General features: G+C 43.9%; 1 protein-coding gene across 1 annotated transcript in view; it reads left to right on the top strand.

Annotated features, from left to right (window-relative positions):
* The window catches only part of PLCH2 (phospholipase C eta 2), a 393,529-nt gene that overhangs the window by 300,721 nt on the left and 80,011 nt on the right, over window positions 1-12,797 (top strand). The window contains exons 4-5 of the mRNA XM_019511675.1: window positions 1,473-1,716; window positions 3,496-3,625. Of these exons, the coding sequence (XP_019367220.1) occupies window positions 1,473-1,716; window positions 3,496-3,625 (374 nt within the window). The remainder of the gene's footprint in view (window positions 1-1,472; window positions 1,717-3,495; window positions 3,626-12,797) is intronic.

Genomic DNA, 12,797 nt, shown 5'->3' with positions numbered 1-12,797 from the left:
CCCGCCTCCCCTGCCCCCTACTTACCAGTATGTGGTCTGGGTCCAGCACCCTGCTGTAGCCAGCGGGGACTGCCCGAATCACCGAAGCTCTCCAAATCTTTTCCAAATCGATTTGGAGAGCTTCGAATCAATTCTGTCCTTTTAATTGGTTCCCTGATTCGATTCAGAGATTCAGCCGCCGAATCTCTGGCAAATCGAATCAGCACCCAAAGCGTTGCACAGCTGTACTATCTGTGCCACTCATTCTCTTGCTTTGGCTTCCTTGACTGGAAATGTAAAGGTCCTTATCTCAGCTTGAGGACCTGACACAGCAGGGTGATATAGCAGATTGAGGGTGGGGCATTAGGTGGGAGGAGAGGGTGGCAGGAGACTGAGACTTGCCTGTGCCAAGACAGGTCCTCCCCAGACTTTTTGTAGGTCAACTGGGGTCAGCCTGTGCTAGCATGCAAGTTGAGCAGTCTCTGCAGAGCAAGAGGTTTAGCTGGGGATAGTCTTGAGTTCAACAAATTGGCTTTTCCTTGAGTGGCTGTTTTCTAAAAGCAGCAGGCTTTATGCCTGGGATCAGCAGATACTGCTGCTTTGTCTGTGTCTTTACTGGGGAGTAATGCAGCAGTAAAGGGGCAGAGGTAAAAACAGCATTGGTATTATAATAGGCAAACAGAAAATATTCTTGGGAAGAAGGTATCAGGGCCTCCATCTCCCACTGCTAGCAGCAAGGAGCAGCAAAGGCTGTCCGTGAGGTGGCCTGCTCTGGAGGGTCTCTCCTGCAGCATTGCTTGGAGGGGCAGTATGCCCCACGACATGACTTTGGTGCAGTAGCTATGGATGGGGAAGAGCTGCTGGTAAAGCACTGGGATCATGAGAAAGCATGTGCAGCTGCATTCTCCCTGCCCATACAGGTTTACTCACAAAGCACTTCTGTTGCCATGTGCCCATGGAAAGCTGGCCTGCAGAGGCTGGCTAGCTGGCTGCATGTGCTTCTGGCCCTGTCACAGAGCAGCACTGTGTAGGCTCTGTTTATAATGTGTAGAGAAACAAATCTGTTTTCTTGGTTTGTAGCAGGAGGCAAGAGAAAGCCAAGGGAAGAAAAGAGTCATTGGCAAAAGACTATTGAGGAGGAAAGCTGAAAGGGAAGGCACAAACTGAACTCCAGTGCTCCAGGCCAGTTTTTTAAGCATGCAGATCACCTCGTGCCCTTTGCTCTCTCCTCACATAAAGTCTGGTCATGTGTCTGGGCTCACTGTGTTGCAGACTCTTTATCTTTTGTTCTCTAAGGGAAGGCACTCTCGTTTGTTAATGCTCTGGCCAAGCAGTAGCATTTAGCAATGTGGATAAAAGGTCATTTGTTTTCCCTGACTGGTAGCAAGAAAGGGAAAGACCCCTTTCCCTGTAGAGTCTGGTTCACACAGATAATGTTAGTGTTTTTCTACTGATGGTTGCTAACAAGCCACCCATCTTTCTTGTTCTTCTAGTCTCTATCGACTCCATCCAGGAAGTGTGCGAGGGGAAGCAGTCGGAGATCTTTCAGCGCTATGCTGATGGCAGTTTTGACCCCAATTGCTGCTTCAGCATCTACTATGGAGACCACATGGAGTCGCTTGATTTGGTGTCATCCAGCGGGGAGGAGGCCCGCACGTGGATCACAGGGCTCAAGTACCTGATGGCAGGGATCAGTGATGAAGACAGCCTGTCAAAACGCCAGAGAACCAGAGACCAATATCCTTGAGAACTTGGGAAAGGGTGTCAAGCAGGGGTAGTATTGTCCCCAGAGGAGTTTTGGGGGACCTCTAATTGCTTGTATAGCTGGAGGCAGATGTCAGGCTCAGCGTTCCAGAGTGGCTTCCCTTACATGTTCTCTGTTTCCAAATGCCCCTGTGTGTCTGAGTCCTGGTTGTTGCACTCTATCTTCTGCTTGAGCATAAAGGGACCTGCTCCTTCATCTGGCCATGACAACCCATTCCTCTCACCCACTTCATGAGCATATGTTCTCTTAATCTCCCTCCTCACCCTCAAACTGCCTTTTGTAGGAGTTATTTACAAAGGCAGAAGTAGAATGTAGATACCCACTTTCACTTGGCTTTCGATGGATTCAGCTCTTAACTGCCTGTAGTGTTTTTTCTATAGGTGTTTTCTTGTGGCTTTTAGCCTTCTGAGATGACACTTGTCAAATGAGTGTGTGTGTATTTGGAATTTGGACTTTCCCATCCCCAGTTTCTGTCCTGCACTCCAGAGCTGACATGTTATGCATCCAGAGCCCTTAGAGGGGATCAGTGGCCTGCGCCGGGCTTTGGATGAATGGAGTTTCAGAAAAGTAAAGGTTACATTCTGCCCTCACTTTCAGCTTCTGCAGCCCTATGCATAGGTGGAATTTAACTCAGATTTGATATCTGCTTAAAGATATCTCCCACCTAATAAGGGTGTTCTGTTTGTCCTGCCAAAATTAACTTGCACAAAGAGGATTTTAATGTGTTTCACTTTAAACTCACTCTCTCTCTCTTTCTCTCTCACACACACAAAGCACAAAATATTCCCTCCTCTGCTTTAATGTCATAAGGGAAAACTGCTTGCATACACAATATTGCATCAAATCCCATACAGGGCTGTGAGACTCTAGTTCATGGTTTCTGCTGCGATGTTAAAGAACCATCACTATTTGCTTATTGCTGTATCTGCATTGCTGTCCAATACTAGGCTATTGTAGCATGCCTGCAGCAGTCACTGCTACCCAGGAGCATTTGTCAGGAATGAGCACAGGTGGGTGCTTTCTGTCAGGGAGACTTTCTTCCTCTTTGTCCTTGGAATATAAAACAGCTGTCTGGACTCATATTTGCAATGGTGACCACTGCATCTCTGACATTTTTTCAGGTGTAATATGTAGAAAGCTTCTGCTGTTCATATGCCTATTACCTCTTGCTTTGCAAAGGAAACAGTCTCCACCATGGTTTCATGAATCTGGTTATTATAATACCCTTTTCCAGGGGGCTTCTTGTGCCTGTTTATTCATACTGATAAGAGATAAAAGGCCATTAAAAGTCCTTTCCAAAGTAAGAGCAGCAAGATAATATTATGTTAAGCAATTTGAGAGCCTGGCATAAACAAACTAGCTTAACAAGGATTGTGACAAATTGTCAGTCTGTGATACCTCAGGAGGACTTGCAGACAACTTCATCTCTTTATGGGAACAATAATATATGTTTAATGGATGTCAGTGGGAAGAGATGCGGGTTATTCATGAAAGGTTGCATGCAGCTCTTGAGATACATTTACATCAGTTGAAATATGGGTTTTTATCTCCTCCTTCATTTGGCAGGAATCCCAGTGACAAATCTAGCTCACCTGGAATAAAGCAATTTCATTCCACCGATCCTAAATGTATTTGTTTTTCAAGTTAAGCCTGTGCATTTGTATGTGTAGTTTACAGCCTTGGTAAAGAGCCTTAATAATGTTCAGTAAGGTCTCTTGATGTTCTCTTACCTTCCTTAACTCTAGTTAAATGTGGTTGAAGCAAACCTTTGATGAGGCAGATAAGAATGGAGATGGCAGTTTGAGTATTAATGAGGTGCTCCAGCTGATGCACAAACTGAATGTAAACCTCCCTCGACAAAAAGTCAAGCAAATGTTTAAGGTAAGCAAGAAACCATTTCTAAAGTGAGGAGGTGTGAGCTGCAGAGCTCTTAGGACACAGCACAACAGGCAGGAGTGTTAATGCTTTGTCAGTGGCTTCTGGTTTGCTTCCCCAGCAGAAGCTGCATTCTGTATTTGGCAAGTTGAAAAAACTCCAATAAAAAGGTTTCTTGGGTAAATCCTTATCTTCAAAAGGGGAAGGATCACCTGCACTAAGTTGCTTACTGAGCTGTATAGTGTAAAGAAGGACAGGACAAGCATGACCTGTCTTCCTGGCTCTTATCTAGCTGCCCCTGTGAGCTTTGTTCCCCTCCCTAGGTATGCGCTGGTCCTGATACCGACACCCTTACACTGAATCATGCCTCCTTCCAAGGGAAAGGGATCAGTCATGGGGTAAGGTGCAACTCTTGGTGCAGTAGGGCGTTGCAATTTGATGAACAGTGTTGCGAACCCAGTCTTCTGTGGTAATCAATGGTCCCCGATCATGTCCAGGCTTGGAACAAGATGCTTCTGCCTCCACTGGCAGCATGCTATTTTTTCCATGGTAACAAAGTGGATTGTGCTTCAGCCAGAAGCCTGCTGCCTCCTCTCCTCAGATGGCTTCTGCTGCCAGAGCTCTTGCCCTGCTAGTTCCTGGGAAGTTTTTAAGTTTAGAAGGAAGAAGTGATTGTGAGTGAGGGTTGGGCTCGGAGGCAGGGGCTAAATATAAATGCAGAAGTTAGACTCTAAGAGCTAATGGAGAAGCAGCTTCTGAAGTAGCACCTGCATTAGTTCTAATGCTATAAAAGCCATCCATGCTGAGGGATCAGGTTCCATTGACAATTTATAGCTAAATCCCTACTTGGTGTAGTTTCTTAATGGCCCAGCAAAGTGCTGTTAATAAGTAGGATGAGGTGGCTTGCAGGTGACACTGGGCTCAAGCTGTTTTGATGCTTCCAAGGCCCTCAGGGTGTGTGTGGTGATGGCCTCACTTTTCCTCTTTTACCAATACCTTTTAGCTTGATCTGGAACTTCTTGTCTGTCATTGAGACATTCTGCCCTCTCCACTCCAGAGATCTCTTTTGGCATTTTCTCCTGTCAAAACCAGCTCTGGGTGTTCCTAAATACAATGTCTTAATCCTCCCGTCAAACTTTGGCTGAGTAATCATGGTTGCTATGCATGGTGCTCTACTAAGTGCTTTTCTTTTGGAGGGTAAATTTTGAATGCCAGGTAATATGCCTGACCTCTCCTCTGCTTCGATTCTGGGCTCTTAGCCAGGCTAGTAGATGTTCATAGTTGCCACCAAGAGTTAAGGCCTATGAGCATGGAATCTGACTCTATTGAAATATCAGCCTGAGTTGGGATAAAATATCCTTTCCTCTGATGCAGCAGTGGGAGCTGGGAGTGACATGGTGAAATGACAAACTAGTATGTATGTTTAACACAGCTGGTTTAATATAGGGCAGTGTTTCTCAATCTGTGGGTTGTGACCCAAAAGTGGGTCACAAGCATATATGAAAGGGTTGCGAACAAACTTTAAAAATGGATTCTCCTTTAAAGGAAAAAAACATGGGAAACTCTGGCTTTTCCCTTGCAGGATGGCAGAGCTCCAGCCTGCAAGGGGCTGCTTGGGGCTCCCCATACCCTACACACTGCAGGGCTGGGGCCTGGGGGTGGGAGGGGCACCAGGTCAGGACTGGCCATAGATTTTTACAAATGGGTCCTGGTGCAAAAACGGTTAAGAACCACTGATATACGAGATACCTGTGCACTGAAGTATTGCCAATTTTATACAATCTTTTGTTGAGCTCTGTATCCTTAACCTGCCAGGTGATGAATACAGAAATCCTTAGAGGGACTCACTCTCCTTTTGTATATGCAAGACAGGGTAAGGAAAAGGTTTAATCCTCAGAGGAGCTGAATTGTAGTCCTCTCTGTTGGATTAGCAGTGATTTCTGCATGTGTGTGCTGCTACTTGGTGTGATGGCAAGACTATTAAGCTAGTTGTTGTAATTAAAAATTTCAGGCTAGATGTGAGCCCCAGCCCCAGGGGTGATGGTGAGTGTAGAATGAGAGAAATTAAATACTTTTTTTAAACACAGCATTAGTGATTTCTTCTTCCTCCGGAGTCCCACATCTGAGAGCTTCTCTATGCTACTGTTAGGCTCCATTGGTTCTGCTCATCATCATCATTGCATTTTAGCCCTCACCTGTCTTATAGAATGTGGAACAAATCTATTAGAGATGCTATAGCTTGATTTTCATTATTTGCTTTAGAAAGATTATAAGTGTGCTAAGATGTTCACAGATAACCCAGTCACTGACCAAACAAGCTTCCAACCTAACTAAAGTTTTGGCGTAAACAGATGGCTGCAGAATGAAGAAAGGAGATTGGGAAATTTGAATATAGCACAGTGCTTATCGTTTGGCAGGAAATACCACTTACTTCCATATCTGTGTTTTGTATGTTTTAAGTGTGGTAGGATGCAAAAGATTCTTCCCAAACCTCCACAATCAAATAATATTTGGGGGGATGGAGAAGGGAGAATCCCAGGCTTTCCTGGGGCCAATTCCTACATGGTGTAATTTGCCATAGCTTCACTGAATTCAGCCAAGTATCCACCTCCTGAAGACTCATAATGTAGAACTGCATAAGCTGAATCTCCCATTGATATAGGAACATCATAACAATGACTGCTTACATCCAGGTGGTACAGTTCTCTGCAGAGAGGTCTGATTTGAATTATTTTTTGCGGACCAAAATACATTCATTTGCCATAAAATAGTTGCAGAAAAGTCCTTGTACCTGTTGATCTACAACACCTGTCTGAATTCCCAGATTGTATCCACTGCAATCTGTGCTTGTGTTGGAATGTCATATCAACAGACAGATTTTCCTATCTGTTCTGGCTTATGGCATTTATACCATGTGCCTATGAAGGCTGGGATTTCAAAAGAACCAAATGGAATTAAGTGCTCAGCTCTTGGTGGGACTTTGGGCTCTAATGAAATCCCAGTCTAAATCAGTTGTTAAATACTTAAAGAAAGTTTTCTGTTACTGTAGTACTTGAGTATCTTTTACTTGCAACATTTTGGTGAATTAGAAAAACTGTACAAATAACTGAGGTTAAGAGATTTGTCTGAGTTCATAGAGACAGTCTGTGCAGGGCAAGAACATGAAGCTACATTTCTCAAATACTGGTCCATCTTTTCTGATATAATTTGCTTACCTAAGTCCTGTTCAGATTGCAAGCAGCATAAGATTTACTGGTTAAAGATTTCCCTTAAGGTCCTCTTAAAGCTCTTCTGGCCTGCCTTACTCATTTTTTCCTCCTGTCTTGATAAAGTAGGGCTGGAATGAATCTGTCTTGATATATCATCTCTTCTATTGCTCCATAACTAGAAGACAAATAGAAAAGTAAGCAGTCTTTGAGGCATTGCCAAAATGTTAAACTGTTTTGCTGTTTTTTCCGATATATAATTTGTTGAGTAGAGAATGTTTCAGGTATGCAGCCAAGTGAAATTGAGTATCAGAATACTTTGTTATTTAGCATGGTCACCATGTTGTAATGAGACCCTCTCCAAGTGCCTCTTTATGCTTTGGCTTGGATTCCACCAAGATGCAAAAATCAACTTCCATTAACTATTTATGTCCTGGCAATGCCAATCATTCTAATCCAGTGTTTCTAGTGCACTGGCCAGTCTTCTGGGTTCTGCATTCTCTGGCCAGTTACATCAGGACGTTTAGGCAAGTTTCTTCACCTCCCAGTGGGTGAAAATCACTGTAGTACAGAGGGCTGGCTCAAACCATCAGCCTTTGAAACAGACTTTCAATTGGGTGTAAGAGCATTGGGATCCTAGAATGAAAAGTGCTGCACAGGTGGGTGAATTTCTAGTAATGAGAGAACTGATTGTGCAGGTGTCCAACTTCAGAGTAAAGTGAGAGAGGAAAACACTGCAGCCCCATTTTTTTCTTGCAATGCAGCATCTGTAAATCCTGTGTGAATACAGGCTAGGCAGACAACTCATATGGTTCTTGCTGAGTGGCCTATACTGTGGTGTAACTAGGGGGGACCAACTGCAGCCCTTGCAAACATGCAGTACTACCTTGCTTGGCTGCTGGTGTGGCCCAAGAGGAGTGCACTGCAATGACCAGCACAACCTTTGGTCACACAGAAACTGTCATTGCCTCCAGCTGGGCTTGTCCTTCCCACCCCTCAGCACCTGGTCAGGTGGCTTTGCATTCCCATCCCAAGCCCCCAGCTGTCCCTCTTGTAACTCCTTGCTGACTCTGAAGTAGCACTGACACTTTGTATGGCCACTTTGATGCCTACAGTTAAGGTCTCTTACTCAAGATCCATGGCAGAGATGATACGAGGGGGATGATGGAAGGTATTTAAGTCTCTACTAAAATGCTGTGGTTTAGCATTCAGTGGAGGAAAAAGACTTCTCAGTTCGGCCACAACTCATGCCTGCAGCAGACTTACCATGGAGCTGCCAGGCTGAAAATATTTTTAGCCTGTACTACTCTTTTCTACATTCCCTTCAGCCTGCTGACAGCCGAGGTTGAAGCCTACCCTGTTGTCTCATGTGTCCGATGTAGATTCCTCTGTGGATCTACAGTGGTAGCAGCTCAACTAGAGCGTGGCAAACAGAATAGGTCTGTGGATTGAAACAGCCCTGAGCAGGGGGAGGGGAGGAGAAAAAGGAAAGCCTGGAATATCTGCAGCAACTGGTAAAATACAGGTTACGTGGCATATGCACAGAGCTATATTTTACCCACAATTTGAGCATGCCTGGTGCTCCTGTGGGGATAGAAATTGCTGCACAAAATATCTCATAGCTGGAAAACAAAGCAAAGATGCACAGGAGCAGCTTATCTTTTAAGATTAAAATTCACATATTAGAGAGGTTGTCTGCGAGTCACTGAATAAAAGTCTTGTATGAATATAAGAAAGCAAGGAACAGATGCCCCAGATGGGGAGCTCTCCAATTTTCCCAGGAATCTGGACCTGCTTCCCTGCAGCAGCTCTGACCATCTTAGCCCTGCCTGTGTTGCCTCAGATGGACAAACCACGTGCATGCTAAAGCAGGCTCTGACAGGAGATGTCTTGTGGATTGTGGAGTACTGCAAAGACCAGACTCAGGGCTGAAATGGGAGATTTCTAAGCTTAAACATGAGCTTTAAAACTGCATGAAAGCACAGGTAACCCATTAGCTTGTAGCCAGTACTGCACAGAAGCACACAGATCATCCTCCCCTCTTACCCCTAATCCCTGACAGAACATAACAGAACTAAGTGAGTCTTGAAGTCCCTAGGGTGCTATGGTCCTCAGGGAGGTAGAGAGAATTGGTCAGGCTATGGCCCTCCCTCCCCACAAGGCTAGTGCATCAACAGTGGCTTGTGTAGCCAGGATGCCCTCTAGTGGCTGTGCTCCTTCTGCAGCAGGTGGATGCTTTAACTCCAGATGTGCAGGGGTCTGGAGATGAAGTTCCACAACTTTCTGTGTAGGAGCATTTCCTCCTATATGTAGCTACCATCTGTCAGTGCCAGGATTTGGTACAAGCAGGGTACATGCTCCCTTCAAGTGGCATCCCAGGCACCATACTGCCCCATAGCATTGTGCTTGCCTGTTGTGTTGTCTGTAGGCAGTGAGAAAGCGCCATCACCCCAGTGCTGGCTTCAGAGCTGTGATCAGTGCTTAAGTGTCTGCAAATCCTCCTTGCTTCAGGCTGAGCCATTATGAATGTCTTTAAACTGAGCTTAGAAACAGGTGGGTTGTATCCATATGAGCATACGCGCCGTTACACCCACCCCTCGTACTCCTACACCTTGGTAACCCCAGCTTTCACCCATTTTTAATATTCCATTGCATTTATCTCAGCTTTGGGGCAAATTCCAGGATGAGAAGCTTTAGCAAACTGTGTAGAGAAACAGCAACTGTATAAGAGGGCCCAGCACAGCAGGAGGGGCCCTTATCAAAAGCCATGGAGTACAAAGACTTTGCTTTCCCATAGGGATGGGAAGGTAATTTTTATATATTAACATGTGCCAAAATTGGAGACACTCCAGTCTGCTGATGCTGTTATTATTAGCCCCTGCACACCATCCCTCACTGCTCCACGGAGGACCCAGTCTTTTCATCATGGGCACTAAGCAGTAATGAGGCCTCTTGGTTGGCATGGAGCAATCGGTTCCTCTGTGCAGGTAGAACACTTTAATAACTTGCTTACTTGCTATTTCTTCTCTGTATTTTTGCAGTGCCAGCACATATCAGGCTGAGGGATGTAGCCTGGTGATGAACTAAATTTAAAAACTCATTAAAGTTAGTGGATTAAAGCAAGTCTTTTTAGAGTCAAGCATTACAATTGATGGGAGACAATTGGTAGAATCTATATAACTTCTGTGACCAGAGTATAAATTTCTATTAATCATATGCAAGTTTCTTGTTTTAATAGTTTCTAATGAATGCCAATAATTATATACAGCAGGCACTTCAGAAAGCCTGTTAATAGGGAAAAATGGATTTTCTTTTTCCATATGCAGTACATAAATGAAACCAGGCTGGTCTGAATTGCAGATGTAATTGCTATTCTGTGATCTTAAACGCCTGATACTACGCAGCTTTGAATTGCCTAATCAAAGCACAAATCTCTGTCTTGGCTAATGAAATAGCTAAACAGAATGTTGTTTTAACCAGCATACATCATACATTGGATCTGAAGGCCGTTACCCTTGAGTTTACTTTTTCTAATTAGTATCCCTTTACCAATGTGGACGAAAGCCTGCTGGAGGTGTTTTTTTAAGTAATGTATTTTAATTCAACCCAGTCCTTTATTTTAAAAGGAAAATGACTACACTGTTTGTGTGGTTCTTTTTTTTTTAATCCTGGGGGAAAAATGAGTGCAATTTTGTTATTAGCAAGCTTCTGACCACAAATACATTTGTATTTCTGCCTTGGACTCCTTTTAAAAATGTTACATGTCTGAATTGATTGACTCTGAATTCTAATAGCCACTTCTGGTCCAAATTTTTACCTGGAATCTGTAGCTGTAGTGGAGATTTTACTAACCCTAGTGTCTATATCAGAATGCCAAAGAGAAACCTGAAGTCCAGGGAAGGAAAGTGGGGAGGGTGCTATTTGGAAAGTGAGAAGAAAATAGGAAGCAGATCAGGTATCACCAATGGGGTGTTTAGTGTGCTTTTCTCTTCACATAAGGCTGGGTGCCATGGGCAAACTAAGGCTTTCGGTCTCACTGTGCTCTTGTAAATTTAGTGTAAATTGGTATTTGCACTAGGATGCCTCAGTAGCTGTTTGGTGTCTCTGTCCTTGGTCCTGATTGCTTATTTGCAGCCAGGAATTTCCAGCTGTACGATAAAATCATAGCAATCTTGACATCAGGCCAGGAGGATGGAGGGAGAAGTGTGCTCTGGGTTGTCCAGGAAGCCTGTCATTTTCAGTCTCTGATCTGTAATGTACTTAAATGTATTGATAGCAAAGATGTGCAAAGTGATCTGCTGCCAGCCAGTCACAACCCAGAGTGGAGAATGTGGGAGGAGCCCCTCTTGGAAGCCATTTAGAGGTTGCCTGTCTCATTTGAAAAGTTATGACTTTCCTTCCTCACCATCTGGCCCTCAGAAGATTTGTCACCCATTCATTGTTACTGCACTAAGAACATACCTACAGCTGGCAAAGCACTAACACACAGCTGCCTTAGCATTACACCTGCCACAATGTTCTACCAAACTTGTGATCGGGTAATATAACACCTTAGCTCTAAAATGAGGAGTAAAACCTAAGTGAATATAACTAATCGAATAAGTACAGATGTGCCTCTCTGGAGAGTAGATGTGGTGAGTTGGCCAATAATTGTCAAGCCAGTTATTTGATGGTTTTGATTCTCCATTTAAACTTGCCATCCCCATCCTGCTGCAGACTTCTTGCTTATTTCTTATTCATCCTCTGTTATGGATACACTAATGCTAATGAAGGGAAGTGCCTGAATCAGCACATCATAAAGTCGATACATGTGAAAGTTAGCTGGATGATTCTGCCTGTTCTCTGCCACATGATCCCAGTGGCATTTTTTCAACCTGAAACCAAGATGGATGGAGTTGTGATCTTTAATATGCCTTGACTTGTCTCTCTGGCTGTGTTTGAAGACACTGGACTAACTGTGTCCTAAACAGTCTTCTTCCTTTAAATGTTTGGTGAATTCTAAACAATAGGAGACATTGGCTAGGCTGAGATTGTGATCTTTCATAATAAGAGTATTTTTCCATTGACCCTGTTTTCTGCTGCAAAAAAATAAAGCCTTGCTGGCACATGAGTGCAGACTTAAGTGTGCAACTGTCAAGAGAGAGAGAATAATAGCTTATGTAGCAAAATATTAAATGTGTTCAGATTCTGAATGTCCCTACATTTTTGGTTTGGTTCTAAATGTGACTTGTTTGGCTCAGACAAATTACTAAATATTTCTGCTTTCCAAAACTAAGTTATTCTGCGGTAGAGAGTAGTCTTGGTGCTTCAGTAACTGCACTGATATGTGTCAGTCAGCTCAAAATAGAAACACTACAAACCTTTCAACAGTCAGTTTCTCTTTCCCCTGACATCATATCCATCTTAATATAGACTCCAGAGCCCATCCCTGAGTGTCACCTAGGAGCAATTAGATAATATGTTAGACAAAACATCTGAGCCCTCAGGTCTTGGAGGGGTTCTTAAACCTTATGATTTTTCTTTCCTTCTTTTCTCTTTATAATGATTGCTTAACTTTAATTGAAACTTCAGTCTTGGTGGGTGGATTCCAGACTGAACTGCTGAGCTGCATTCAGATTATTTTTGCTCTTGAGGAGTTGCTGTTTGTTCTGGATGGATGGATTTTTTTATTATCGTCCAGAGTCATCTTATTCTACTTTATTGACCTTACTCAGCTTTATCTCGGGGAGGTCGCAGCCCTGCTCATTAAACAGAGATCTTATTGCATACTGAACATTGTCTAATGTTCAAGGACTTTCTTTCCTGCTCTTGGGCCCTCTTACGGCACATATACACATGCAGTGAGGCTGCTCTGGGGCTGCTTCGATGTTCAACAAGCTTTAGTTAAAGCACCCCCACTGCCGTTTTGAAGTGTGGGGACACTGATACACATGATACTCTGAGTGCTTCAATTAGAGCGCCCTCCACCCCCC

Source organism: Gavialis gangeticus, unplaced genomic scaffold (assembly GCF_001723915.1).
Source record: "Gavialis gangeticus isolate Ggan-Ray unplaced genomic scaffold, GavGan_comp1, whole genome shotgun sequence".
NCBI lineage: Eukaryota > Metazoa > Chordata > Crocodylia > Gavialidae > Gavialis > Gavialis gangeticus.
This window is presented reverse-complemented; position numbering and strand designations above follow the sequence as displayed.